Source organism: Bombus terrestris, chromosome 7 (genome assembly GCF_910591885.1).
Source record: "Bombus terrestris chromosome 7, iyBomTerr1.2, whole genome shotgun sequence".
Taxonomy (NCBI): Eukaryota; Metazoa; Arthropoda; class Insecta; order Hymenoptera; family Apidae; genus Bombus; species Bombus terrestris.
Window position 1 is genome coordinate 24,126,149 of NC_063275.1, and position 24,271 is coordinate 24,150,419.

The window sequence follows — 24,271 nt, forward strand, 5'->3', positions numbered from 1 at the left end:
CACCTAACATACAGCGACTACGAGAAATAAAAATATATCATTGTATTTATTATAAAATTCACACACTGGTCAATTATATCCATGTGCGTTAAATTTCATACCATTCGATACAATAATAACTATTTTCATATATACAGAAATTTCACATTATAAAAATGAAACGTAAAACCTGAGGAAACGTTCCCTTAGGAAACAAAGATCATAGCAATATTTTCCGTAGCCACTGTACCGTATGAAAACATTATTAATTGTACGAAGCCCCAGAGATCGAGTAAACATCTTGTAAATTATAAATCAATTTACGTGACTCGAGACGGAGGGTAAACTACACTCTACGGACTTCTTTAAAATAGCGCGGTAGTAGCAGCAGTTTAAAAATGTTCGAGCTTTCTTCGCTAGGTGGCAGCAGCTCGCAAGAACGCCGCAATGTTTAGGGTAACTACCATTATCTCCCACTTTGTTCCATGATTAACTATATTTTAAATAACGAACGAACCCTGATATCATTGTACAACGATGACACCGTTTTCTCAGCAGATCAGATGGGTGGAAATTGATCGAATAGAATGCTGATCGACCGAGAAGAGGCGAAAATTATCTTTGCCTCGTCTGGTAAAAGGATGCGAAGAACGGTAACACAATGGCGTCGACTCGTTACAATGGTTATCGTGGTTGGTAAAGTGGTTAGAAAATTCCATCATAGATTTCGCTTAACATTTATCATTTTTTGGAGGGAATTCGAAAGAATTGCTTTCAGGCTGGATATTTCGAAGATAAATACTATTTTATGCAATTTAATTTGTATTTAGCGAATGCTAGTGACATTTATTGTAATTATTATCTATTAGTAGATTATTGATATTTACTCAAATTCATATTTTTATGAGCAGAAGGAATATGCTACTTTCGATATTTTACACATCCCTTTGATATATTATGTGCATCCTATGCATTTTTGTGCCTTCCCCATAAACGAATAAAACTCTGCGGTTTATTTATTAGAATCAGTACATCAGTAACAGTTTACTAGTTGATCATGAATAATTTTAAATAATTTTAAATAATTTAAAAGTCCTTCAACATCGATCTGTCGTATGATAAGCATGAAACAGAAATAAAAATTTTCCTCAAATTTTTCGAAAGATCTAGGATGATCGTAATTTGTCGAAATTAATTATTCCATTCTAAGGATGATATTTTGGAAGAAAAATAGGACTACGTGCTTCCAAAGAAAAAATTATTTTCCGAAAATGGAAACACAAATTTATTTCGCTATCTTCGAGAAGCTCGTACACCGAGGAATTTCATAATTCTTGATAATTGTACCTTATTCGACGTTCAGGTTATCCTAGGTCGTGTCTGGATTGTTATGAAAGGTTAGTTAAAAACCAATGAAGCTAATGAAACTGATTATTTAATGCTAAGGGGTTATCTTCCTGACTAATGGAGCTAAACAGCGAAGCTACCAACTTCGTTTAGAACGTTACGATCGGGAAAATAACTGCAGGATGGAAATAGGAATGCGATGCAATATAAGAGAAAATGATAACATGTTAGCAAAAGAAACATATTCTATGCTCTAAGAATTCGTAAGATTGAAAATAGAAAATGAAATCTTCATTATCATCGTCATTTTCTTTTTTATCATTTCAAAATATCAACATATAATTTACAACAATTTTCACCAAACGAAGCAATCCAGCTATTCGATATTTATTGTACTAATTTAACGCTCTTTTACGTCTCAGGGTATATATTTTTTGAACCATTTTCGTATCTTAAAAATCAGAAATATCTAGAAGAAAATCCCTGATCAATCTTCTACCGCAACAAAATACCACCGACGCGACGTTTAAGCTATCTATTCAGTTCACTAGCCAGTGATCCATCACAACGACGGACGTTGCCATCTTCTAAATTGACAATTCCACCCCAAGCGTTAAAGTAGCGATTCGAAACTAGAACGACACAGCCACCGACTATACTTCATCTAAACACTCCTAAAATCATCCACAGCTCATCCAATAATTCTTCCAGCATGCTGTCATTCTTCTTACAGAAAACTATTCCGAGAATTCAATGAATCGTGAAATCATCGAGTTTTCGTCCCCTTTCGACCCGAAGAGCAAAGTAGGAATCGGGATGGCCACATTATTCTTAGGTAGCAACGCCACGCTGCGACTACTCCACTATTTTTACATCTGCGAGACCTGAGGCGGACAGGTCGAGCCGAAAACGCCGTAACTCCGCCAAGGACAACGTTCCATTCCTTCGATTTTAATTTTTTATTTTATCAGAAAAAATAGTTTCCAAACGCTGGAAACACGATCCGTTTCAGTCCCTGTTCTGTATGCGTACGTGTATGCGTAGAAATATTTGTTGAGATACTGTTGAGAATTATGGATATTAATCGCCGAAATAAAAGTAAAAGAACACTAAGGTTACACTTAGAATTCATATTAAAATAGTTTTAGATTTATTTAATAAACGATTTCCAGGATCTTCGTCGATATACATTTGCACGCGTCTCAGTACTCTCTTTGTCTTACCATTTTCCATATCACACTGCCAACGGAACAGTTACATTCGTCTGTTTTTCGAGACACACACCTCCACACACTCATATTTACATACGCGTGTCACTATTACGCGGCTAATCTAGTCTAGCACACAAAATTATACATATCTCGATAGATACATTATCGACCATAAGTATTTGGTCACCCGGTGTATTCTTTCGAAAGATTGATGTTTTTGTTACATGTTAGAACTCCATGAAACCTGTCGGAAGACAAACAACTTATATAATGAGATATCACATAACAGCTCACCAATTATCTCGATAACCTATTGTTCTTCGTTCACGTAATAGGAGTTCACGTTCGGAAAAATGAATTCAATTAGTCGATCGGGAATTAAGTAAAATTTTCAATAAATAGAAAATACAGGTTCAAGTAAATGAAATTGTACTGTATCCTTAACGTTACTGTGGAACAACGTTTAAAACAACCTGTAAATTGAAACTAAAGATCAGTGAACGACTGGCATTTCATTAAATCCATATCAAATGTTAGTATGATAATAGCGTTGATAATAATAGAGATACATATTTCGATTATTATTCAAACATTCCAATGTTCTATAGGCACGTTTGGGTTATTTAACTCAGATGTTTTCGCAGGATCAATTTCCATCAAATTTCAATTATTCTTGTTTTATTCGTACTAATTAATATTGACTATTATTCTCATCGATATATATTAATTGTATACAGTTGTCTAAGAGAAAATCACAGGCGGACATTAGATTTAAACGTTTCATTTTTGAAGTATTCTTCATACCTGGCGTTCTCGTTTAAAATTCACTTAAACGTCCACAAATTCCATTCTACGTTTTATATGCTTCGTTTTTCTTTTTTATTCATTCGATGACCGTTCATTTCGTAACTGGTCGATCACAAGGATGATTCGTCAGTTTACGTGCATCAGTTATCCTGACACGCGTGCTTAACCGCGACGTTCAATTTGCTTTGTGGCCAAGCTATTTCCTGCTTTATAGGGCCAACCTACTAGCACCAACACGATGTGTTCGTCACTGTTTCCTCGTTCCCCGCGATTAACTATCGCAGAGCGAATTATTTCGCCTCATAGTTTTGTATGGATTAACCTTGACCTCTTTGTTTCCGCACTGGTGTTCCGAGAATTTCGATTCAAGGGGATGAAAGTGAATTTGTGATATGAAGAGGTTCGGATACATAGAATACCAGAATGCAAGGTATTGACGGTTTCATGTATGTTTATTTTTTGTCAACTCGGTTTGCCATCATGGTGATTGACAAGATTCGGCCATTGGATCAGTTTATATACAGTTTGCTATCATATGATTTCATCCTGATATCGACAAATAGAAAATTTAATGTTTTTGGTTTCCCTTGCATAACGAAGAAATCTTTTCGTGTTATATTAGATTTATTAATTATCATCTTTCTTTATAGTAGAATAGCTTATCTTTTATATTCAGAATTTCGTGAAATTTAAATCGAGTAATATATGGATTTTTTTAAGCCTGCCTTATGTAGTGAATGAATTACGTTGTATCGTATTAGATTTATCAATAATCTTCTTTTTTGATATTGCAGTAATTTGTTTCTTTGTATTCAGAATTTCGTGAAATTTAAATCGAACAAAGCGTGGGCTTGTGAGATCTGTTCGTATTGTCATATAAAATCTTTTTGAAATGTATCAATCTCGCGTGATTTGTATGTAAATTCCCGTAATTTAATGCGTATGAACTAATTAGCTAATAAGTTTTCCATTAACAATAATTAGTCGCTTGACGTTTTTCTATCGTGTTAATTAGAGTGTTCGAATAGACAATTCCCAAGTGACGTAGGTTTGCTCTACTCGTTTTAAACGGTTTAATTCTGGAGCGCAATCTGGAATTTGCATGACCCTCATTAACCTTCTTTGAACGCATTTGCACCTACCGCGGCTCACATTTGTGCCAAAAAGTTTGCATTTTCTGTGGTATAGAACAGAGAGATAACTTTTCAACTTGTCCCTGTAACCTAGAACGGTCTATTAGACTAAACATTTGCAGTTAATAACCGGTCTATTTTCTATCTATCTAGATATTTATCTATTTATCTATTTCAATTAATATCTCGGCAATATTAAGCGATATTTCCTTTCTCGTTCATTATAATATATTAAAATTGATTCGAATTATATTAGATAATAGGATTCGTCGAACGAATTTCGAATAATTTTAAATTATTCGAAACTGCTTTTTAATTCAGTTCATGACGAGAAACATAATTAAAGGAAATAACATGTCAGATATCAAAACATTTTATCTATGAAAAGTCTAAATTTTATCACAAAGGGTTCAAAAGCAGAATTAATTTTCCTCTTTTTTTTTCTCTCTCTCTCTTGTATTCAACCCTGGGCACAACACGCCCAGCTACTTATATTCGAAAGTTAGTTTCACGCGGATGAATGCGAAGAGGAGAAGGATCTAGGACGCTTTTCGCAAGTAATTGAGAAAGTTGAGAGCCCGTCAGATGCAGCACGACAAATTAGAAGATAAAAGAATTCGTTGGGGACGTCGTTGATCTAACAAGTGCCGGCAAAAAGTACTCCACTGTCTGAATAATGTAAGCGATTAGTGACATTCTTTTGGAATAATTCAGGACTCGATTTCATTTACATACTCTGCAATTTCACGATACACCCTTTACTGCAAATATACTCAGGATATTTATGCGATTTCGTATTTTTATTATAAACATAACGGAAGAATTGGAACCTGCAGGTGTTTCGCTATTAAATTTTATGGCCAGTCTATCAATTTCAATATACTTTAGAGCGAGTCGTTCGAAAGCCATACTAATAAACTCTACAAAGTTTTGAAATTAAACAAAAAAGCGGGAATGTTATAAATATCCGAATTTATAATGTGTTTTAACAAACTTCTGGAAACGAGTTATTTGTTTCTTTGAAAAGGCGGACACTAGTCGTATGCTCGGGAAATAAAGTTGATAAATTTATAACAATATAACAATATTCGTATAATATTCTCAGTCCTTAATCGCGATTTAACAATCAATTCGATTGCGACGAACGTTACATTATGAATAATGAACGACATTATTAATAATGCAATCCAATACGATAATGTAACATTCCAATTTACCAAAACTGATCCATAGGCGCAATTTCAATGCACTGAAAATGTTAATTTCTAGATTAACTGTTTCATTGTGGTATTAAGTACAACGAAGACGAAGAGATGAAAAAACAGCCGTTTCATTAGCGAAACTTTTCCATAAAAATGAACGTCATCGTTTGAATAAAGCTGATATTACCTTGATATAAGAATCGAGAAAGACTCGCGTTAAAGCTTTCCAGTTCGCACTGATGGAATAAAAATAATATCAATTATTCTTTTACTCGTTTCTATCAAAAGTAAAACATCCTCGTTTGTTAGATGACGTGTAACTTTTTGCACGGTATTCAACGAGAAAAGGTACATGAAACAGATAAGACGGACATATAGAATGTTCCTACTTGCCACGGAATAACATCTTTTTCATGGGAAATTTACACCGCCGATAGAAAATATAAAACGTTTCAAAGAGAGATGATCTGTCTTTAGTGGGTTGCCGCGTAAAAATCAAATTAAGACACAAAAATCGACGGCCGCTCTTTTGCTTTCGCGCGCTCTCAATTTATTAAATTCACCAGAGACTGACGCCCACGATTTTCATAAAGCACCGCAGCTTAATGGAGCGAAAGACGGCGCAACGGTGACGCGAGTAAGATGCATCGTTTTAGCTGGCTGCTATCGCTATAGGTGCTTTAAGAGCCAAGGGTATACGACTCCGCGAGAGGCGTTGAAAAAGGATATTAAAGTATCTAAGGGATTTCGGTTGACATAGGAGCAAACATTCAGTAGTGTTTAATTACGGCAAAACGTCTCCCTCGTTGCTTTGCTTGAAATGAAAAGAATTATTCGAGGAACTGTTCCGGAGGAAGTGAAAGAAGACGAGATAATTAAGATAAAACGACGAGTTAATGAATACATTCTCGTTTTCTTGAAACTTGTATCAGTCCATATAATTATGAAAACGCAATGTCGCTACACGATCCTGCTACGAATGAAAACTAATTTATCCCTGTAATTTCTGTCTTGCAGTTATATTCGTTTTAAATAAATAACATAGAAATAAAGCTACAAATTTTATTCCGCCTTTGGATACTTTACAACAGAATTCTGCATCTTGTTCGTTTTAAACCTCGTCCTAATTTCGTAATTTCAGTCTACCTATTAATCTTGTCTTGCGCACGAGTTCATTCTGTAATTCAAGTACAGATATGGAAAACCGATTTTAATGGGACATTCTTTACCGGCTGTTTGCTTGTGTTGGCTACATTTAAACACGTAAATTGTATTCTCTGGACACCCTGTGCATGTAGCAACGGAATATGCGAGTCGCTGTACCAATGGCGCCTGGCTGCCGTCCAGGTTAGCGTAATATGATTTGCGTAGGTTAACTACACCTTTTTCGTTTCTTCCTGATGGCCAAACGTTGTGCTCCATAGAATTAAATTTTCATTCTATGGTATACAAGAACCGGGTCGTGGTGCGATGCACGTTCGAGCAATGATATTATTGGAAACAATAGACGCTTTATGAAGATCCGATAATCAAAGTAATAGGAAACAGCGCTGCGTGCGATGATTACATTTTAACCTTTAATATTTTAGGCTAATTTACACGGAAGTTTTTAAAATTCTTGGGATATATATAATATCACTATATATAGAAACAATATAGCTGATTGTTCCGTAAGTGGTTTTAAGTTTTTCTAATTAATCAAAAGTGGAATGGTTATTATATTTAATAGATTGAAATTTAAACTGTTCGAGTTGCGGTAAGCTCTGCGCTTTCGTAGGTGACATTAATTCAAATTGATTTTAATATTACGTGAATTTAATTGTATTTAATAGTTTAATAATTTAATAGTCTGTTGAATTTATCGATCTATATTAGTTGAATTTATTTACAGTAATTGAAATTATACTATAAATATAGGAATATACTATAAACTTGGCAGAATATTTTAATGTTATGGAAATAAAAAAGTAAGTATGTCGTTAACGGATGAATAAACCTAGTTAATTCGTTTCAACGAGTATAAAAGGATTCTGTTATAATGAAAAATTTCTTTCCGCCTCTGCACCTTTTATTTTTTCAACAAGCCATTTTTATAACAACCCATTTAAACGACATTGCGACATAACTCACGGTAAAATAAGTCTTTAATAACGCGAGCTGCGGCTCACAAGCGTACCTTTCCGCAATTATAGGTAACCGAGGAATGTCATTATTCTTCTTTAATCTATTAAATCTCTCCCATTGCCTACATTAAAGGTGGCGAAGCTTTTCTTTCTAGCAAAGTGACACAAATACTTTATTTCAAATATTATTTCTACGATCTTGCCACTATGGTTTTTGAGGGAATAAATAAAAATTTAAATAATATATCATACATAAAGTTCTTCGTGTATTCGCCAAGTAACGTAATCTAATGTTGCAGTCGGCAAACACGTAATATTTGACTCTGCTCAAGCAAAGTTTCCATCAAAAGTAACACAAATGTAAAATAGCGAACCAATTCTTCAAACTACAACTGGCAACTAAATAATCTTAATATCTTCATATACGCGTGATTACAATAAAAATGACATATATGTATATGTAGTCAATATCAATTTCGTCTAAATTACTTGCATATTTTTAATATGTAATTCTGAATAAAAGAAAATCTGAAAAAATTCGGAACTTGTTATTTTGACGCATTGATAGATCTTATAAAATTGTAGCAAAGATAATATAATACATCGTAAGGATACTATCCTCTTCCTTCTAGCGATAATACTTTTATACGATAAACTGTTCCAACAATGTGAATAAAAATTCTATTTCGAAGCAGACAGTTATACACTTTAAGCCATCGTACGATCACTCGTATCATGCCAATACGAATTATCTAAACGCAAACGAACCGCGAACGAGCTTGCACCTTTCCATCATTGAAAATACGAAATATCTCGTTCGGGTTCAGAGGTAGCAAACAAGAGAGAACGAACAACGAAGAAGCAGAGTTACTGCAAAGCCGTGATAAGCAGTTATCGCGGTTCAGTCATCGACTCTTTCCAACCAGCAAAATTTACGGTGTCGCCTTTTACACGAACTGAAAGTTATCTAATAATTCGCGTGCAAGCTGCTGGTGGGACAATGTTCGCCAGCAAAGCTTCGTTAACTGCAATTAAATTGCGGTTGAAAGCCAGACGACGCTTATGTTCCATCGTTTTGAGAAATGCATAAACAGCAGAACCGTGGAATATTTCGGCGAAGCAAATGATTTGTGTGTTAATTAATAAATTGAAGTTTGTTCCCTTGCAGCGATATATTCGATGAGTCTGCAGGCTATTCTCGATTACCGTCGAAAATGAAGATATCCTATTGTGCACGTTCCAGTATTATTATTTATTATTAATAGCATTAACAACTAATTATTATTAATGACATTGTTTGTTAGTACGAAACTTCTGATAAATTATATCGATATCTATTAGATTTCAAGGATTTTTGGAATTATCGATTACGACAACAACAAGAAAGTAAATTATTCGAAGAAATAATAAATGGGTGTTATTTATTACAGTAGAACTGCATTTATCCAAAGGAAATTTCAGTTAATTAAAGCCCAATTAAGTAAACTTGTTCTGCTTCAATTCATTTATGTGAACGCGAGTTACTATTATTTGAACGAAAAATAATAGGTAGTTGGTGAACTCCTATTATACGAACTCCAATCTATAAACTGTTTGTCCTCCGAAAAGTTCAGACAAATGGAGTTCTAGCGTAATTTAAAGTTCTAAATACAAAATTTATGTAATTTCTGTTCCACGTGTGTAACTTTCAACCGAGTTTCATATTTTGGTGAAATCCTATTTTTTACTAATAAAGGCACGAAGACACAGTGAAATGTAATTTTTTAAATATTTCCAGGTATATTTCTGCAAATGAAAGGGTTAACAAAAAGGTTTAACAAAGGTTTAACAAAGATTTTTTAACAAAAAGAGAGTAAATTTGAAGGTAGGTAATAGAAAGATTGATAAAACGATACACGAGCAAAAACGATGTGAAATATATTCTAATAAAAAGTTGACTCGATGAACGATGGAACGACGAAACCGTTTTCATCGAGGACGAAATTTTTGTAAACACCTCGAATGCCGTGAAAAAACTCGATTTGGTTTTTCGACAGCAGCGTATGGAAGATCTCGAGACGTGCTCGACGTGAGTGGAATCATACATTGACCTTTCATTCGTGCCGTCCTACTTCATCCCCTAAATCCCACATCAGGCCGCAGATGAAGCTTATCTTCGTTCAGTTTTTCCCCCGGTTCGGAATAGAGAGAGCAGTGCACACGTGGCAGAGTTTCATAAATCAGTCGATTACATTGCTGTGTTTGAAAGCTTCTTGAAAAAAGTGACATCGACGTACCGTGGATCTATTTAAAAGCAAAGAAAAGCTACTTTGAAGGAGAGTTATGAGAGCGTCGATATTTCGCCAACAATTTTTAGAGAAGTTTCAATCCTTATCCGATATGAAGGAAAAATATCAAAAACTTTGAAGACGTTTAAGTGGAAAATATATACAGTGACCCAAAAAAGTGTTTAAACTTTTAGTACAGAAAAGTTTCAGAGATACATTATATGTGTCACACAGAACTGTTTGAAACTTTATTAGCACTGTAACTAAACACGACTGTTCTAATTATGTTGGCAGATTTTGAAGTAAAATATTCACAGAAGCTATAAAACATTTACTACAAACACGTACTTTGTAAAAAGTTAGTACACAGAACGAATAATCATACGAAACATGCGATTAATGGTAATAGTGAATTTAACGAATATCGAGGCTTATTAATGCAACGAATAATCGAAAACGAAAAATAGCTTGTAATTTCTGGGTATGTTTTTCAATTTCTTTCAATAACATCATGACGATCGTGTCGTGCTGTAATAGCAATGAAATTTTTAAATGTTTCGTATAACACATATTATAATACTATCATATAATGAAAGGTTTTAATAGTAACAAAACTTTTCATTAAGTATTTCTGTAGGACACTGTATGTAATGGCACGAAGAAACTGAAACGATAAAAATTAAAAAAAAACTTTCTCAGTTTTGCAACTGAAAGTTTCTCAAGATAAAAAGCATGAAAAGATCTTTTCGTCCGATTTGTATTGGCAATGAAGCCGGAAAAACGAGCGAAAAACTTCACTGCCGTTTTTTCCAATGACCGCAGATACGACCAAGAACACTTTTTTTTGCGATAAACCTGGCACCCCTATAAAAGACACAAACGTTCCCACGAAATGATCCTGAACCGATCTGCCAGACTTTTCTCCCTTTTTCGCCCGACATTCGCACGCTTACTAAAAGATTCGTCTTAGATTTATGATCAGGTAAGTATCTATGTATCTTGCTTTTGAAGACTTTTCGACAAATTCTGGGAACAATATCTTTTTTCCAATGGAAAAAGATTAATCTTCGGTATAACATCTTGCTGTTACTTACGACCATATTTTATTTAACGATTCATTTATATCGTCGCCATAGAATTTAAAACTATAACTTTCTCGTGTCTCTACAATCTGATTTTCAAGATTGGATTCTTTTCTGTGAAAAAATTATACAAGTCTGAATCAAATCACCAACTTGTACAGAAAAACCGTCCGTTGAAAGTTTTTCCATTAAGTATTTGTACGAGCTGCTATGTCTAACGACAGTACGATGATTTACTTACAAAACATATTTACTGGTCAAACTTTCACCAGCTACGTTACACACCGCCTTTTTGTAACTGTATAGAAAGCGAAAGTTTCTCGAATTTGGTGTTCGTAAAACTCTTCAAATAAGGCTGTAAGCGCGCAAATAAAGTCTATCGACGGAATGTCCAATCAACGTAATGTTTTATCTACATAAAAATCTAAAAACGGAAAGAGCAAATATTGAATTTTTTACTCTCCTATCGTTTGCTTTTATCAATTCCTGCCGCAAATTTCGTTTCTTCCGGATTACGGAAATTCCTCAGAGCTCACACACGAAAATTGAAAATCTATACATCAGTCTCGTGTTTCTTCTATTCCCTGGTTTCCTCCATTTCCCTACATTTTAGAAATTCCCCGAGAAACGCAGTAACGAAACCCAATCAAAGTACCGGGATAAAATTTCGCTGTATCCGTCCCTTCTTCTTCCAGGTTCTTTCCTCGCGGGAAAAGCATCGGATCCCGACAATTTTCATCCGCTACGAAAGTCATCGTGCAGTTCCCGGAACGACACGTTTTCTCTTTCAATCCGTACGACCGAATCCGCTCGTAACACGACCGTCGCGCGTTCCAGCGGATTTATTTTGAGGCGGAATTTGGACGTGAAATGTCCGCTTAAAACAGCCCAGACAAAGTTTTCTAGGAATTGGTTCTTTAAGTCGGATCAAGTCGAAAGTCAACCAAGTATTTGCATTCGTATAAATTCGTCTTGCGCCACTGTCGCGAGTTCTCGTTTAAGTCTCTTGGTTGTCTGAAATATTCCCCTTTCCGACCATTGTATCATCCTTCAATTAGCGACACTGCGATAAAGCAGTCGAAAGAGAATTCCTCGTTCGAAGATTTTACATTTCAAATTTTGTAAAGTACCGAGTACGTTGAGTTGGACACGATTTACATCGAACGTCGTGATTAAACTGCGCATGTTTATGTAAATTTATATTTTTACGAACACAAGTGAAGAAATGAATTCTACGCAAAGCTTTGTTTCGCTTACCAAATAACACAACCAATACTTTATTTCGGATATTTTATATATTTTTACCTATTGTACGGCTTTTGTATATTTTTGTATCTTCAAATTTCACATAAATTTTTTTTTATTATTTAATTTGTACTTTACAATTTGCCCAGCTGGACATTTGGTAAATATTTCACATAAATGTACAAACATCTGCAGTTTGATTACGATATTCTTTCAGAGAAGGCTCGGTCGTTATTGTTATCGAATATTTTGTTTTATAGTAACAAAGCGAAGAAGTCAAACGAGCAAGCGATTTTTAATTATACCTGACAAATAAATTTAGTTAGAAAATAAAATCCTTCGTATAAATTCTAATAGAACTATGGGACTTTATAATATACACAAATATTATATCTCTGCCAGTCGTAAGTGACATCAGAACGTTAAAGATGACGCTAAAAGAAGGAAAATGCATAATTAAAATTTGAACGTAAATAAATTATATGTCTGTTGTTAAAAAATGCGACGGGACAATGGAATTTTGGGTAAAATATATACAGGATGAAGTGTAATTACGAAGAGTGTCAGATTTTATTTTAAAATTCAGCCACGCATATGAACGATAACTACCAGGATATTTTCTACGGACTCGTATACTTTTATCTTTTTTTAAGGGGGTTGCTTTGATTTTTATTCCGGGATTTCATACGTTTACTTACTCTATTTCCGAAGCGTAGTTTCTTTTTACAATGCAGCTATGTATATAATATACGATATGGTGCAACGAGTATTACCAAAAATCGTATTACCCTGCAGTAATTACAATTTCTTTTTCATCTTTGTCAAAAACAACTTTCTTATCTACTCAATTTATATTTTATGGTGCATTCCATTTCATCGAAGAGTAACCGTCAACTAATCCAAAATCTATCATTCGATATAACGTATCTTTTATAATTCTAGTTTTATATTTTCATGGATATGGGCACGTTACATTCTGGAGAAAGCGAAGATTTCATGTATGCGTCCAGGAAACCAAATAGCCACCCCTCTGTCAATATATATACGTGTAGGCAATGGGGTAGATTCTCTTAAAGGCGAGCACACCATTAGGTTAGTTAGTGCCAAAAACGATATAAAATCCGAGAAAAATTTTGCTTTCGACCAACGCATTATCCGTACACGTTTACCGAACACTAACTAAACTTTCTCCACGCGTTCAGTCTAAGAAATATAATTTAGGCTGTCTCAAAATAAAATATTTCCAGCCTCTAAATAAATATTGCCAATTCCCTGGTTGGCTAAAGTACTCGATTTAACCAGATGGAAGATAAAATCACAATTATTCAGGTCCAATTTCCAGTGGTAGAATTGGCGGGACAATCTCAGTTCAGCAAGGTGCCAATAAAATGGCTTCATTCAAACTGCTGGCGCGCGGCTTATTTCCCAGGTTTTCCATTCCTTTGCTTCCCTAATTACAGCGAAGAAAAGAAAGAAAGCTGGTTAGACGATCAAGGCGGTGGAAAAGTCCATTTTTTACCCGGCCACAGCTTTATCACGCCCCAAAGGCACGGTCGCTTGAAACGAAATGGTTCACAGGTGTTCCGGGAGCTTAGGCGAAAAACGAGCCTTTTGCGGCTGCCTCGTAAACAACACCAGTTCCCAGGCACAAACACGTTATCATCTTTTCACCTGTTTCGCGTATTAACACCACGTTTCTTCGTTACAAGACACGCGTGAAGATATCCAGATAGCTAACGAGCTACTTTATTCACGCACCCTTAAATAAACTGGCGGCTTCAGTGGCCCCCAATCGGCCATTGACGCGTGTTTTCTGTCTTCTAACCTGCCTTATAATCGACGAGCCGATTGCGAACTTTTATGCAAATTTAAATTTTCGTTTTACGTATTAGAAATAAATGTAATAATTATAGCGAATACTCTAATTGGTCTACTTTACATATTTTTGTATATTATTGTGGGAAAAATAATTTGCTAACGGTATGATTTGTTTCAATATCGTTCATGCCAACACAAAATCAAGCATGATGCTCCGTCAGTCTATATGCACGCAGTCATCATTCGTCACTCACTACTCTCGTCACAACGGTTCCAACGCTCTCTTTTCACGCAGACCATCCTTCTCGACAACGCTGACAACACTGACTTCTCAACTCAGGACTGCCTGTTAATTCGTCTTCCTCCCTTAGCATCCCTTTGTCTTTTCTTATAGCCCCACCACGTACGTGTTCCGCAACCGTTCACGGCCATTGTTACGTAGGTCTTTTTTCCGCGTATATATCGATGGACCACTCGGCCCATTGAAGTTTTCAGACCCTTTTGGTCTGTCGGCACTTAGGCTTCCTCTCAACATTGTTTCTGGTTCACCCGATATTTCTTAGGCAACCTGTCCACGATACTATTAGGTTGTCCAAAAGTATCTTTTGTTTCATAAGTGAAATTGCACATGTTTTATTTTATATTATTTTATGAATTCATGTATGATCCATTTTGTAGTAATAGAATAAAATGGATCAAACATAATTCAATAAAATAATATAAAACAAAAAATGTTATGCATTTACTACTTTCTTATAAAAGGAAAAGAATTTTTGGGACAACCTAATACATTATGTGCATTCCATTCACTTCTACGTCTTCAGATTTCACATAAATGCATAAATATGCACAGTCTATCAATGAGACTGTTCATGTTTCGAGATTTACTGTTCCATTGGATGGATTTAGCTGGTCTTGGAATAAGTACATGAGAGGTGAATGAGATGTTTGGAGATTAGGTCACATCGAAGAGCTTCGTGTAGGAGATGTGATTTGCTTTTTTTATTATTATTTAATTTGTACTTTATAATTTGTCCAGCTGGACATTTGGTAAATTTTTCTAACTTAATTCCTAAATAATATGTGGATGGCTACCCCCAGCAGGATACCATCTTCGAGTTTGACTATTTTATTTCTTTAGTGAGGTCAGTGGGGTGTTTCCTTTTTAGTCTTCTTGCTATTCTGGGAAATATTTTATTCCTATTCAGCGAAAATAATGTAGCATCGAAAGGTCCAATGCAATTGTTTCATGTTCAATTTCTTGTGATAGAAATATTCGATCAAAAAATTCCAATTCTAACGTCTCTGCCAATTTTCGACGATATTGGTTGCATAGGATAGATTCTACGGTCAATTGAATAATTTGCGAGTTTTTTACATTTCATCATGGAGGATCAAAGAACCTGTGTTAAATTTTCCGCAACGAATAAAATTAAATATAACAAGGTCTCCAATAGTCCAAGCGAGCCACAAACAAAATAAGTTAAATAAAATTTCCTTTTTTCCACGGTATCGTGCTTCGTCAATTATTGCCATGATTTGCTACAGCGAATAAAAAATGTTACTTGTGGAGAAATAGCTGATGGAGACTACACCATCATAATGTAACATTTAAGAAGAAAAGAAGTTTTGTAGTATTTTTCATAGAAGATTTGAAAGTATATCGCGAAGCATTTGCAAATTTGTATCTTTGAAATATTATAATAAAAATTCGCGTTTGTATATTTAATGTCTGGCGTGTAACTTTTATTATCAATGCAAATTTACTTTAATAATAATCTCGTGTTCGTTGTAATATGCACAAGGATACATACGATCATGATCGTAATATGAAATTGCCAGCTTAATGTTCTTTAATCATAATTACCAGATAAATCTTTTCCGTCTGACCATTAATACCACGTTCGCAAAGGCTCAAGAAGAATTAAATTGACATAGTCGAAGCTTCGAGGCGAAGAGGTTATTCCTTCACTTTTTCATCTTCCCAATTATGCAGGTAAGAGAAACGAACAGGTCTGGATTATGGGGTGAAGTAGTGTTTGCGGAACGATTTTATCAACTTTGAAGACACGTTTCTCTTTATTTCGTAGCTGAAATTCCTTCACCGTGCTCTAATCTGACGAATAAAATTAATTGAAACACTCGAAGGATTCTTAATTCATTGTCGGTTTGTTTCATTCTCGTTAGTCAGACTATTGAGGGGACAATAAGATAGCGATATAAAGGGGATGGAGTCGTCGAAGGTAAAGGGAAACCTTTCTACATGGACTCGCCCTAATGGCCACGAAGAACACCGTGCCAGGCGCAAACGAACCATCGAGTTACAAAACACAGTATTCTCATCACGAAATCTTCTACCGAGATAGAAAAGCTTCAGACCTGTCATTGAGTTCGCAAAAATTGAGACTAATAGCAGGATAAAGTTTCATTTGTGAGCTTCTCAGAAGACACACTAATCAACTTCGTGTTTCGTTAAGGTCCCAATTTCATCTGGAGTCTAACTTCTTAGAGAACAAATAATTTAATTTCATATGTTCATTTATTGTAAAAAAGTAATATAAATGATGGTAAATTTTCAGTATCGTTTTGTAGTATCTTTCACTTTCTTTTACTTTTCGATTGAAATAATTTTCGTAGTATTAATTAATTCACATTTATGTGACTGTATATGTAGTATCGTTTATTAGCTCATAATTAAGATTTCATGATAAATAATAAATTGAACTTTGCGTTTGTAATAGAAAAGTTCTTTCAATGTATTTTCATACGATCCTACGTGAAACGTTAACTGAACCGTTGACGAGCTACATCGGTCAACTCCATAAATTGAAAAGCGGAAAAATGTGACGTGACAAACATGAACGACATTGACAAGAAACGGAGAAATTGATAAATTGGTAAAAAATGAAGTTGGTCAGTTTGTATTCTGAGAGGCTCCGCTATAGGTATAGTTGATCGCCCTGTTTTTTAACTATTTTAATCATATCCTATGTGATAGAGAAAAATGTAGACAAACAAAGAAGATGACTTACCAGTGGGACTCGGCGTCAGGGACTTCATGCCTACCTTCACGTGGATGTCGTACTGCTCGAAAAGTTTCAATTTCGGTCCTCTTGAGCTCTTCTGTAACATGTTAATAGATGAAGTCACTGCCTTCGTATATTCTCTGACAGCGAAGGACTTGTGCGGAACCATCATGCCCACCTGTTACATGAGAAAACACGAATTAGTGAAACACGAGTCGAAAGCGGAACCGACGCTTGAAAATTTGTATCTCTATTGGGACACTTTAAACATCATTAAAGAAGTGTCGTTTATTTCGGGAATTAGTCATACATTTATACTTTACATACTAGTGACTCGAAATTAAATTTTTATTTCACTTTTGTCGAGACCCAATTACGAATTTAATTATTCAAAAACTGTATAAATAATTTACCGTGCAGAACATCCAGTCGTTCTCGTTCTAAATATCGCGATGTAAATTTTAATAACAAACTATTCGCTCCTTTTTTATTTTATAAAAGTTAAAATTTGCTATAAAATTTACATTAGGAAACGGATGAAATGTTTTAATTGGAAGTAATCTCGCGTTGCAGAATACATTGGCTCTTACTTTAAATATCGTCGTTGTAATTTCAATAATAAACTATTAGGTATTGTCTTAATATACTAGGAAAAGTTGAAATTTGTTATTAGAATTATATTAGAAAGCTCGTAAAATTTTAATTAGAAGAAAGTAACATTATTATAATAATAAAGTAGTCGTTTAATGTATTATATCGTTTTCAGAACTGTTATCTAAATGTAAGAAGCTCGATATAATGGAACAGGCAAGTATTACGCATTCAAACAGACGAAAAAGTGCATCCAGGGTAGAGTGTTCACTTTGTTACGACGAGAATGGATCAGCGCGCACCTGTTGCGCAAATCGATCGCGCCAGATGAATGGTACGTAGGCAGAGAACGGACAGTAAGTTACATTTCTGCCTATCACTTTGCAAACTTTTCCCGATCGTACCCTTGGCTACGTCTGAAATCGTTTAGAAGACACGAATGTTGTTAGTTTAAGACGGAAAATGGTTTTCTTTTCCGTTTTAAAGATAACTATGATCTTTTTCGTAGCTTTTATGTATAGTAGAAAAACGGCGAATTATATCGTTCTATAAAATAAGACTTTCCTTTCCAAATTATATAACAGGCATAAGGATTTGCCAGTCATTTTTCCATTTTTTATATGACAAAAAAACGATTTAAGAACGTGTAAGGGTTGCTCGATTATAAATAGATTCGAACTTATTTGTAATTAGTATTTTGCATTATTATCTAATTCGTTAAGATTAGAAATTTGAAGGAGAAAGGGAGAAAGGACTTTTGGGAGAAAAGAAGAAAAAGACTTGAGAAAGAAAGAGGAAGGAGAAAAATAACAAGAAATAGTTTTAAGTTTCAAATTGAATAAGATATGAGGTTTATGTGTTCACGAAGAAATATCACAAATTTCATCGTATCTTCGAAAGCTCTGCTAATTCTTGATATTCATAGATTCAAAATGTATAACGACGACATCGTCTGATATTATAATCTCAAATCCGTAAACTATTCGACGATCGCTTTAACTCCGTTTTAGAAGTTGAAAACGCCGAGTGAACTATAATTGAGACATACTTTCGAAAAGTTCGCAGTTCTTCGAGAAGAAGAAACATCCTTCTCTTTTTGCGCTACTTCTGCCTGAAATATATGTTTAATTAGAAATGTAAATCATCCTGCCTTTACAATTAGACATCGCGACCCAGTTCTCTACGCGGAGCGTGCCGCCATAATTGCCGCCGTTTTCGCAGCAGTTTAACTTAATGCTTTAAAAATTGGGTTCCCTTTTCCCGCTTTCCCCTATCTACTCGTTTTACTCTTCTGTTCGTTCGTTCCTCTCGCTGTTAAATTTCAGTTACTCTTTTTTTTTCATCGCCTTTCACTCCATTTTTTTTCCCGAGCCCTTCCTTCCCATACCATTCCTCAAACCTTAATTTTGTTCCTCTTTGTCACGTTTTTATTGCATTCGCAAATGTCTTTTTCCTTTTCCCTGGATTTTTCATTTTATACATGTTGCGTCATTTTCTGTCCACTCGTGTCTCGAATTTTCTCATTTTCATGTTTTTTCTCTTTCATATCGTACAAACCCATTTACCCTCCTGGTTTTTGCTAATATGTCTCGGTGCTCAAGTCTGTTTCTCGTTTATTACGAGAACCAACACGGCTGTGGCATAATTTATACGTTTCACTAAGTTCATGTTATCCCGTGAAATTGAATTTAACATTACCTTTAAGGGCGAGTTCTCGACAAATAAAAGTCCCCAACAAGGTAAATTCGGAAATAGATAGTCAGTTTTTAGAACTAATTTGAGGAACGAATCTCGGAAGTGGCTTAAGATTCGTTCGAAAAATAAAACAGAATAAAATAAGAACTTAAATCTATGAGATACCTAGGCTGAAGAATAGAGGAAAGTTTAGAATCGATACCCTATGAATTTTAACAGTCTTTATACTAGAAATATGCCACGATATTACTAACAATCATTTACTCTATGGTATACATGTGTTATATTTGCATTTTGAAAAATTATCCTGTCTTTTTATATTTCCTATTTTACAAACTTTCTTTCACGCGCCATTGTATACACTCTCGATAAACTAAACTTTAACAATTTCAACTTCTCATTATTTATAGCTCCATTAAAAAGATTATTTTCCTATCAGAGTTTAACCATTCATTGCCCTATCTTTCTGTACCATCTATTCAAGAAAATATACGAGTAGCATCTCACCGAGAAATCTTCGATCGTTTCGTGAAAGTAGTTCCAAGAATAAAATCGTCGTAGATGACGAGAACCATGGCCATAGCGATCGCGACGTTAATTGTTGTCTGGCAGTGAAAAGTGTGCATTACGATGATTAAACGTCAGTTGGAGGACTGATCGAGAGCGATAGATCGTGCCATCGAAAATGGAGAGTAATGGCGACCACCGCGTGGGACGGAATAATTACTCGAGGGAGTCCGGCAGGCTTTTCCGTGGCGCGTTTAAAGCGATTATCTTGGCGAGTTATACTTGGCGGAAGAAGTTCGTAATTACCGCGGGGATAGTATTTCAGCCAGCAGTCGTTCAGAGAGAGAAAAAGAGAGAGAGAAAGGCCAATTGAAAAAAAGCTTCGCGCGAACCAGCTGTCATTGCCGCGTAATTAGCGGACAACGTGACGACGATTATTCTTCGGAGATTCAATTAATCCGCTGAATTTTCCCTATTCTGGGAAAATGGTGTAAAAGTGTCACAATTTTCCTACCATTATGGTATGAAAGAGGAACTCGAATCTTCGTTCTTTCGGTTAATCTTTTACGATTCTGTATCATTTGAGTTAATCGTGCATACATATATGTATATCTTTAGAATTCCCTGTTTCGTTTCTTTATAAATATGTTATCGTATAGAAAATGATCGTAGAAGCAATTGTTGACGCGTAGATTGTTTAAAATTTAAATAACAAATTCTAGTAAATTGCAACATCCTCTCTGTCGTAAATTAACAAACTTTTAATCTTAGAGGATTAGATAATAAAATATCGATAGAATATTGTTATTGCTAACAGTTTATCAACTTGTTTCAAACGATGAAACGTAACGTCATCGGAGAAAAAATTTATACCTAAATCTGAATCTACTCGTACTTTATATAGAGAGTTTTATAGGCGGGATCCGTCTTAAACTTAGGGAAAGCACATCAACATCTTCTAAAATTAAGGAGATTTCTTTTATGTCTATTTTATTTCGAGCGGTTTCGAAGCGAAGGGCCCAATGATACCATTAAACTTTGAAAGTTTCAACTTCCAAGAGTAATTTCATCCCGTAACAGTAATATCCACGAATTAAAGGAGAACTTCGTTCTGATCATTTTCGAGTAGGTGCATTACTGTGGAAGAGCAAGATGTATCCACTATCTTCGACTAAAAGCTATCTTCTCGAAACTGGTTACATGTTACAGAAATATCCTACCTATAAATACGATCGTTCGATTCAAGAGAATCCTCCGGCGAACTCATTGTTTATTAAATAGAATCGGTCCGTCTTGGACGGCAAGACGCCATACTAGCGAAGATAGGACAAATCCTGCAGAGAAATTTTCTTAGTACCTGGCAACGTTGAATTTTTTATCGATCCCTCTTCAAAAAGGGACTGAAGTCGTTTCGAGACTCGAACGAAGAAAGTCAAAGAAAAAAAGGAGGAAATCGCTTTTAGCCTCGGAAAGATCCGTCTTCAGATAGGAATCCTAGCTGTGGAATGTTGTCCTGATTACTGCTGTTCAAACTATTGGTAGAAGAAAATTATCGGGAATACCAGAGAAGGAGCAGAAACATACGAAGGAACGGGGTCATCTAATTTCATCGTTCCAAGCGTTCTTCTTCGATTTCTGGAGCTAAGAACGCGTGAATGAAACGGGTGGTAATATAACTGCTTGTTCTTTACGAGATTTGTCGTAACAAAGAGCGACATTACAGGAAGACGCACAATGATAAATGCGAAAATCAATTTTTTATTTTTCAAATGCACAGTGATAAAGAGTAACATTAGAAATAAAATTTGTTCAACCTGTTTGTAGGTTAACGTTTTCTAGTGATTGTCAAACCTAAAACTACTACTGAGATGTTTTCCTTCAAAAAATGTGACGTCTGACGTATTACATTTCGATGAGAATAATTTTTAAGCCACGCTTTGATTTGTTCTCCCTGTAAGGTGATAGAAAAAGTAATCAGTTTCAAAGGTATTTATTCTACAAATTAACAGCGTCGTCGTCATACACCAAGCTTGGGAGAAGAACCGTGTTTTCATGGATGGTGAGAATCACTTTAAGAAAATAGGAATTCTAGAACATCTCGACTCAAAGCGTTCCTATATAACTACTTCCTTTACCAGTTACGTTGCCAGTCATATTCAAAGGAGTTTCAATTTCCAGATTATTCCAAGTTAAATTTCTGTCCCTTCATCGCTCTAATTTAAAAGCTAATCTAAAACTCGGAACACTTCGAATATAATAAATTCCCTCCAGGCATATGCGCTTCGTTTATTTCTATTCAGAGACTAGATCAGCAAAAATAAAATAATTACTAAGATCTCGTACATTCAAGCTGAAAGGAAGCGTTTCATTCAGAGCTACTTCAGCTTAACGCGATAAACCAGATACCGTAAAGTTTCATCTCGCGTTAGTCTCTGCCTCCTCCCCTAATTTCCTTAAATCTCTAAATGAACGTTGGGACGCTAATGATCCCATTCGTTGCAGCTTCGGTGTCAAAATTTGCGCGTCTACGATTACGATCCACGGTGAACAGATTCCAACTGTGATAACAGCGTCTAACGTTCCAACGATCGAGAAAATTTTCATTCGTGAAATGCCACTTACTCTCAAGGTGTTGGAGTTGTTCCTGTCAGCGGAGTGTGGCGCGATGGTGACTTTCGGTATGGATGGCGGCGTTGTGCTGGTAGTCGTGGTAAACGGTCTCTGCCTCGTAGAATTTGGGAATCTCGCGTCGCCAAGTCTTACACCCGAGTGACCTCGTCCACCGGACAGTCCGGTGCTTTTTGAGTGTGTACCACGATCGCTGGTGCCGATCTGAATGCCACTGCCACCCCTCGTTACGCCACTACTCTGGAGGCTACTAGCCACCGGCAGAAGTGACACCAACGCGAACAGAAGCCACCTCATTTTTTCGCCACGTTTCCGAAATGCTTGTTAAGGGCTCGAGCCAGCCCTTTCGCGGGTCTGTCGTCCAGTTGCCTCGCTTCTATCACACGCCCTGCTTCCATTCAGGAAGGTGGATAGCTCAGTCACGACGTGATGTTCTCGCGTCCGACTGGGCATTTCTGACCTTTCCACGACCCCTCATCGTGTGCTCGAGACCCTGAAACGGAGATTATCAGGGTTAGAGGTTAACCTTTGGTCCAAAAGATAAAAGTATTAAATATAGCCTGAACAACGTATTGGATCGAATAGACGTAATAGACGTAAATGCACAAGTAAATGATTGTTACTGACACGATGAAACGTATTTGGTATAAATTTGTTAATATGCAAATTTTAATCCCCCTTTTTAATCCCATAACTCTATAACGTTATACTGATCTTGAATGGATACTTTCGAAACAATTTGTGAAAAATATATGTATAAATGATATTTGAGCTTTAAATATTCGTGTTGCTGTTTAGCAATATCTTTTCTGCAATTCGCGAGGCATCTTAAATAATAATCTTACAGCGCCATGTATAAAGATTTGCTGCGTAGTTTAATGTATTTATTTAGTTAGTTAAGGATAACATTAATCCTTCATGTTAAGAAATTCGAATAGTAGAATGACAGACAAAATTCTCTCAATAAATCAAATATTTCTTTGCAATGTACATTTCAATTTCATTTCGCATTTCACTGTGTTCATTTGCAATTTTGCATTTTTTAAGAGTAGTTTCTATTCAGTAGATTTGCTTCGTCTTAATTTACCAGTTAAATATCGTTATCCCCTTGTCTGCTCGAGGGAAAGAAATTATATTACGTTCAAGGGATATACGGATTGGCACGTTCGATACTAATTAATTGCTTCACATGAACGTAACTGGTGTTATTAAATTTTCATCATCGATGAAGCGATAGCACCATTATACAATAATACGAAATTCGTAACACGGATTTTGATGCGTAAAAGGGGATGAAAGTGCCGCGGAAAATTGCCTTGTAAATCCTAATATAGTCGCGTGACTATCGAATATCGTATATTCCGATAAATTTTGTGATGAATAGGAATTACAAATAATTATCGCAATACGACGATTTCAAACGACACACACGCTTACTATATCACTTAATTCTATAAAGTTTTATCACGTAATTTTGACGATTTTACAAATCTTATTCTCCCAATTTTTAGATTGTATAATAATAAATAAACTGCCGACGTTTATGTAGATTCATATTGTAATAAACACAATTCAAGAAATGCTTTGCCTACCAGATATTAAAGTAAATA

At 35.4% G+C, this 24,271-nt stretch overlaps 1 protein-coding gene across 11 annotated transcripts in view; it reads right to left on the reverse strand.

The window, feature by feature from the left end:
- LOC100643486 (glutamate receptor ionotropic, NMDA 2B) overlaps positions 1-24,271 on the reverse strand; it is a 360,187-nt gene that overhangs the window by 158,418 nt on the left and 177,498 nt on the right. For all 11 annotated transcript variants that reach the window (XM_048407837.1, XM_048407845.1, XM_048407842.1 and 8 more), the window contains 2 exons: positions 22,656-23,154; positions 17,247-17,418 (listed from right to left, as the gene is read on the reverse strand). In XM_048407837.1, coding sequence (XP_048263794.1) covers positions 17,247-17,418; positions 22,656-22,958 — 475 coding nt within the window. In that variant the 5' untranslated portion in view covers positions 22,959-23,154. The remainder of the gene's footprint in view (positions 1-17,246; positions 17,419-22,655; positions 23,155-24,271) is intronic.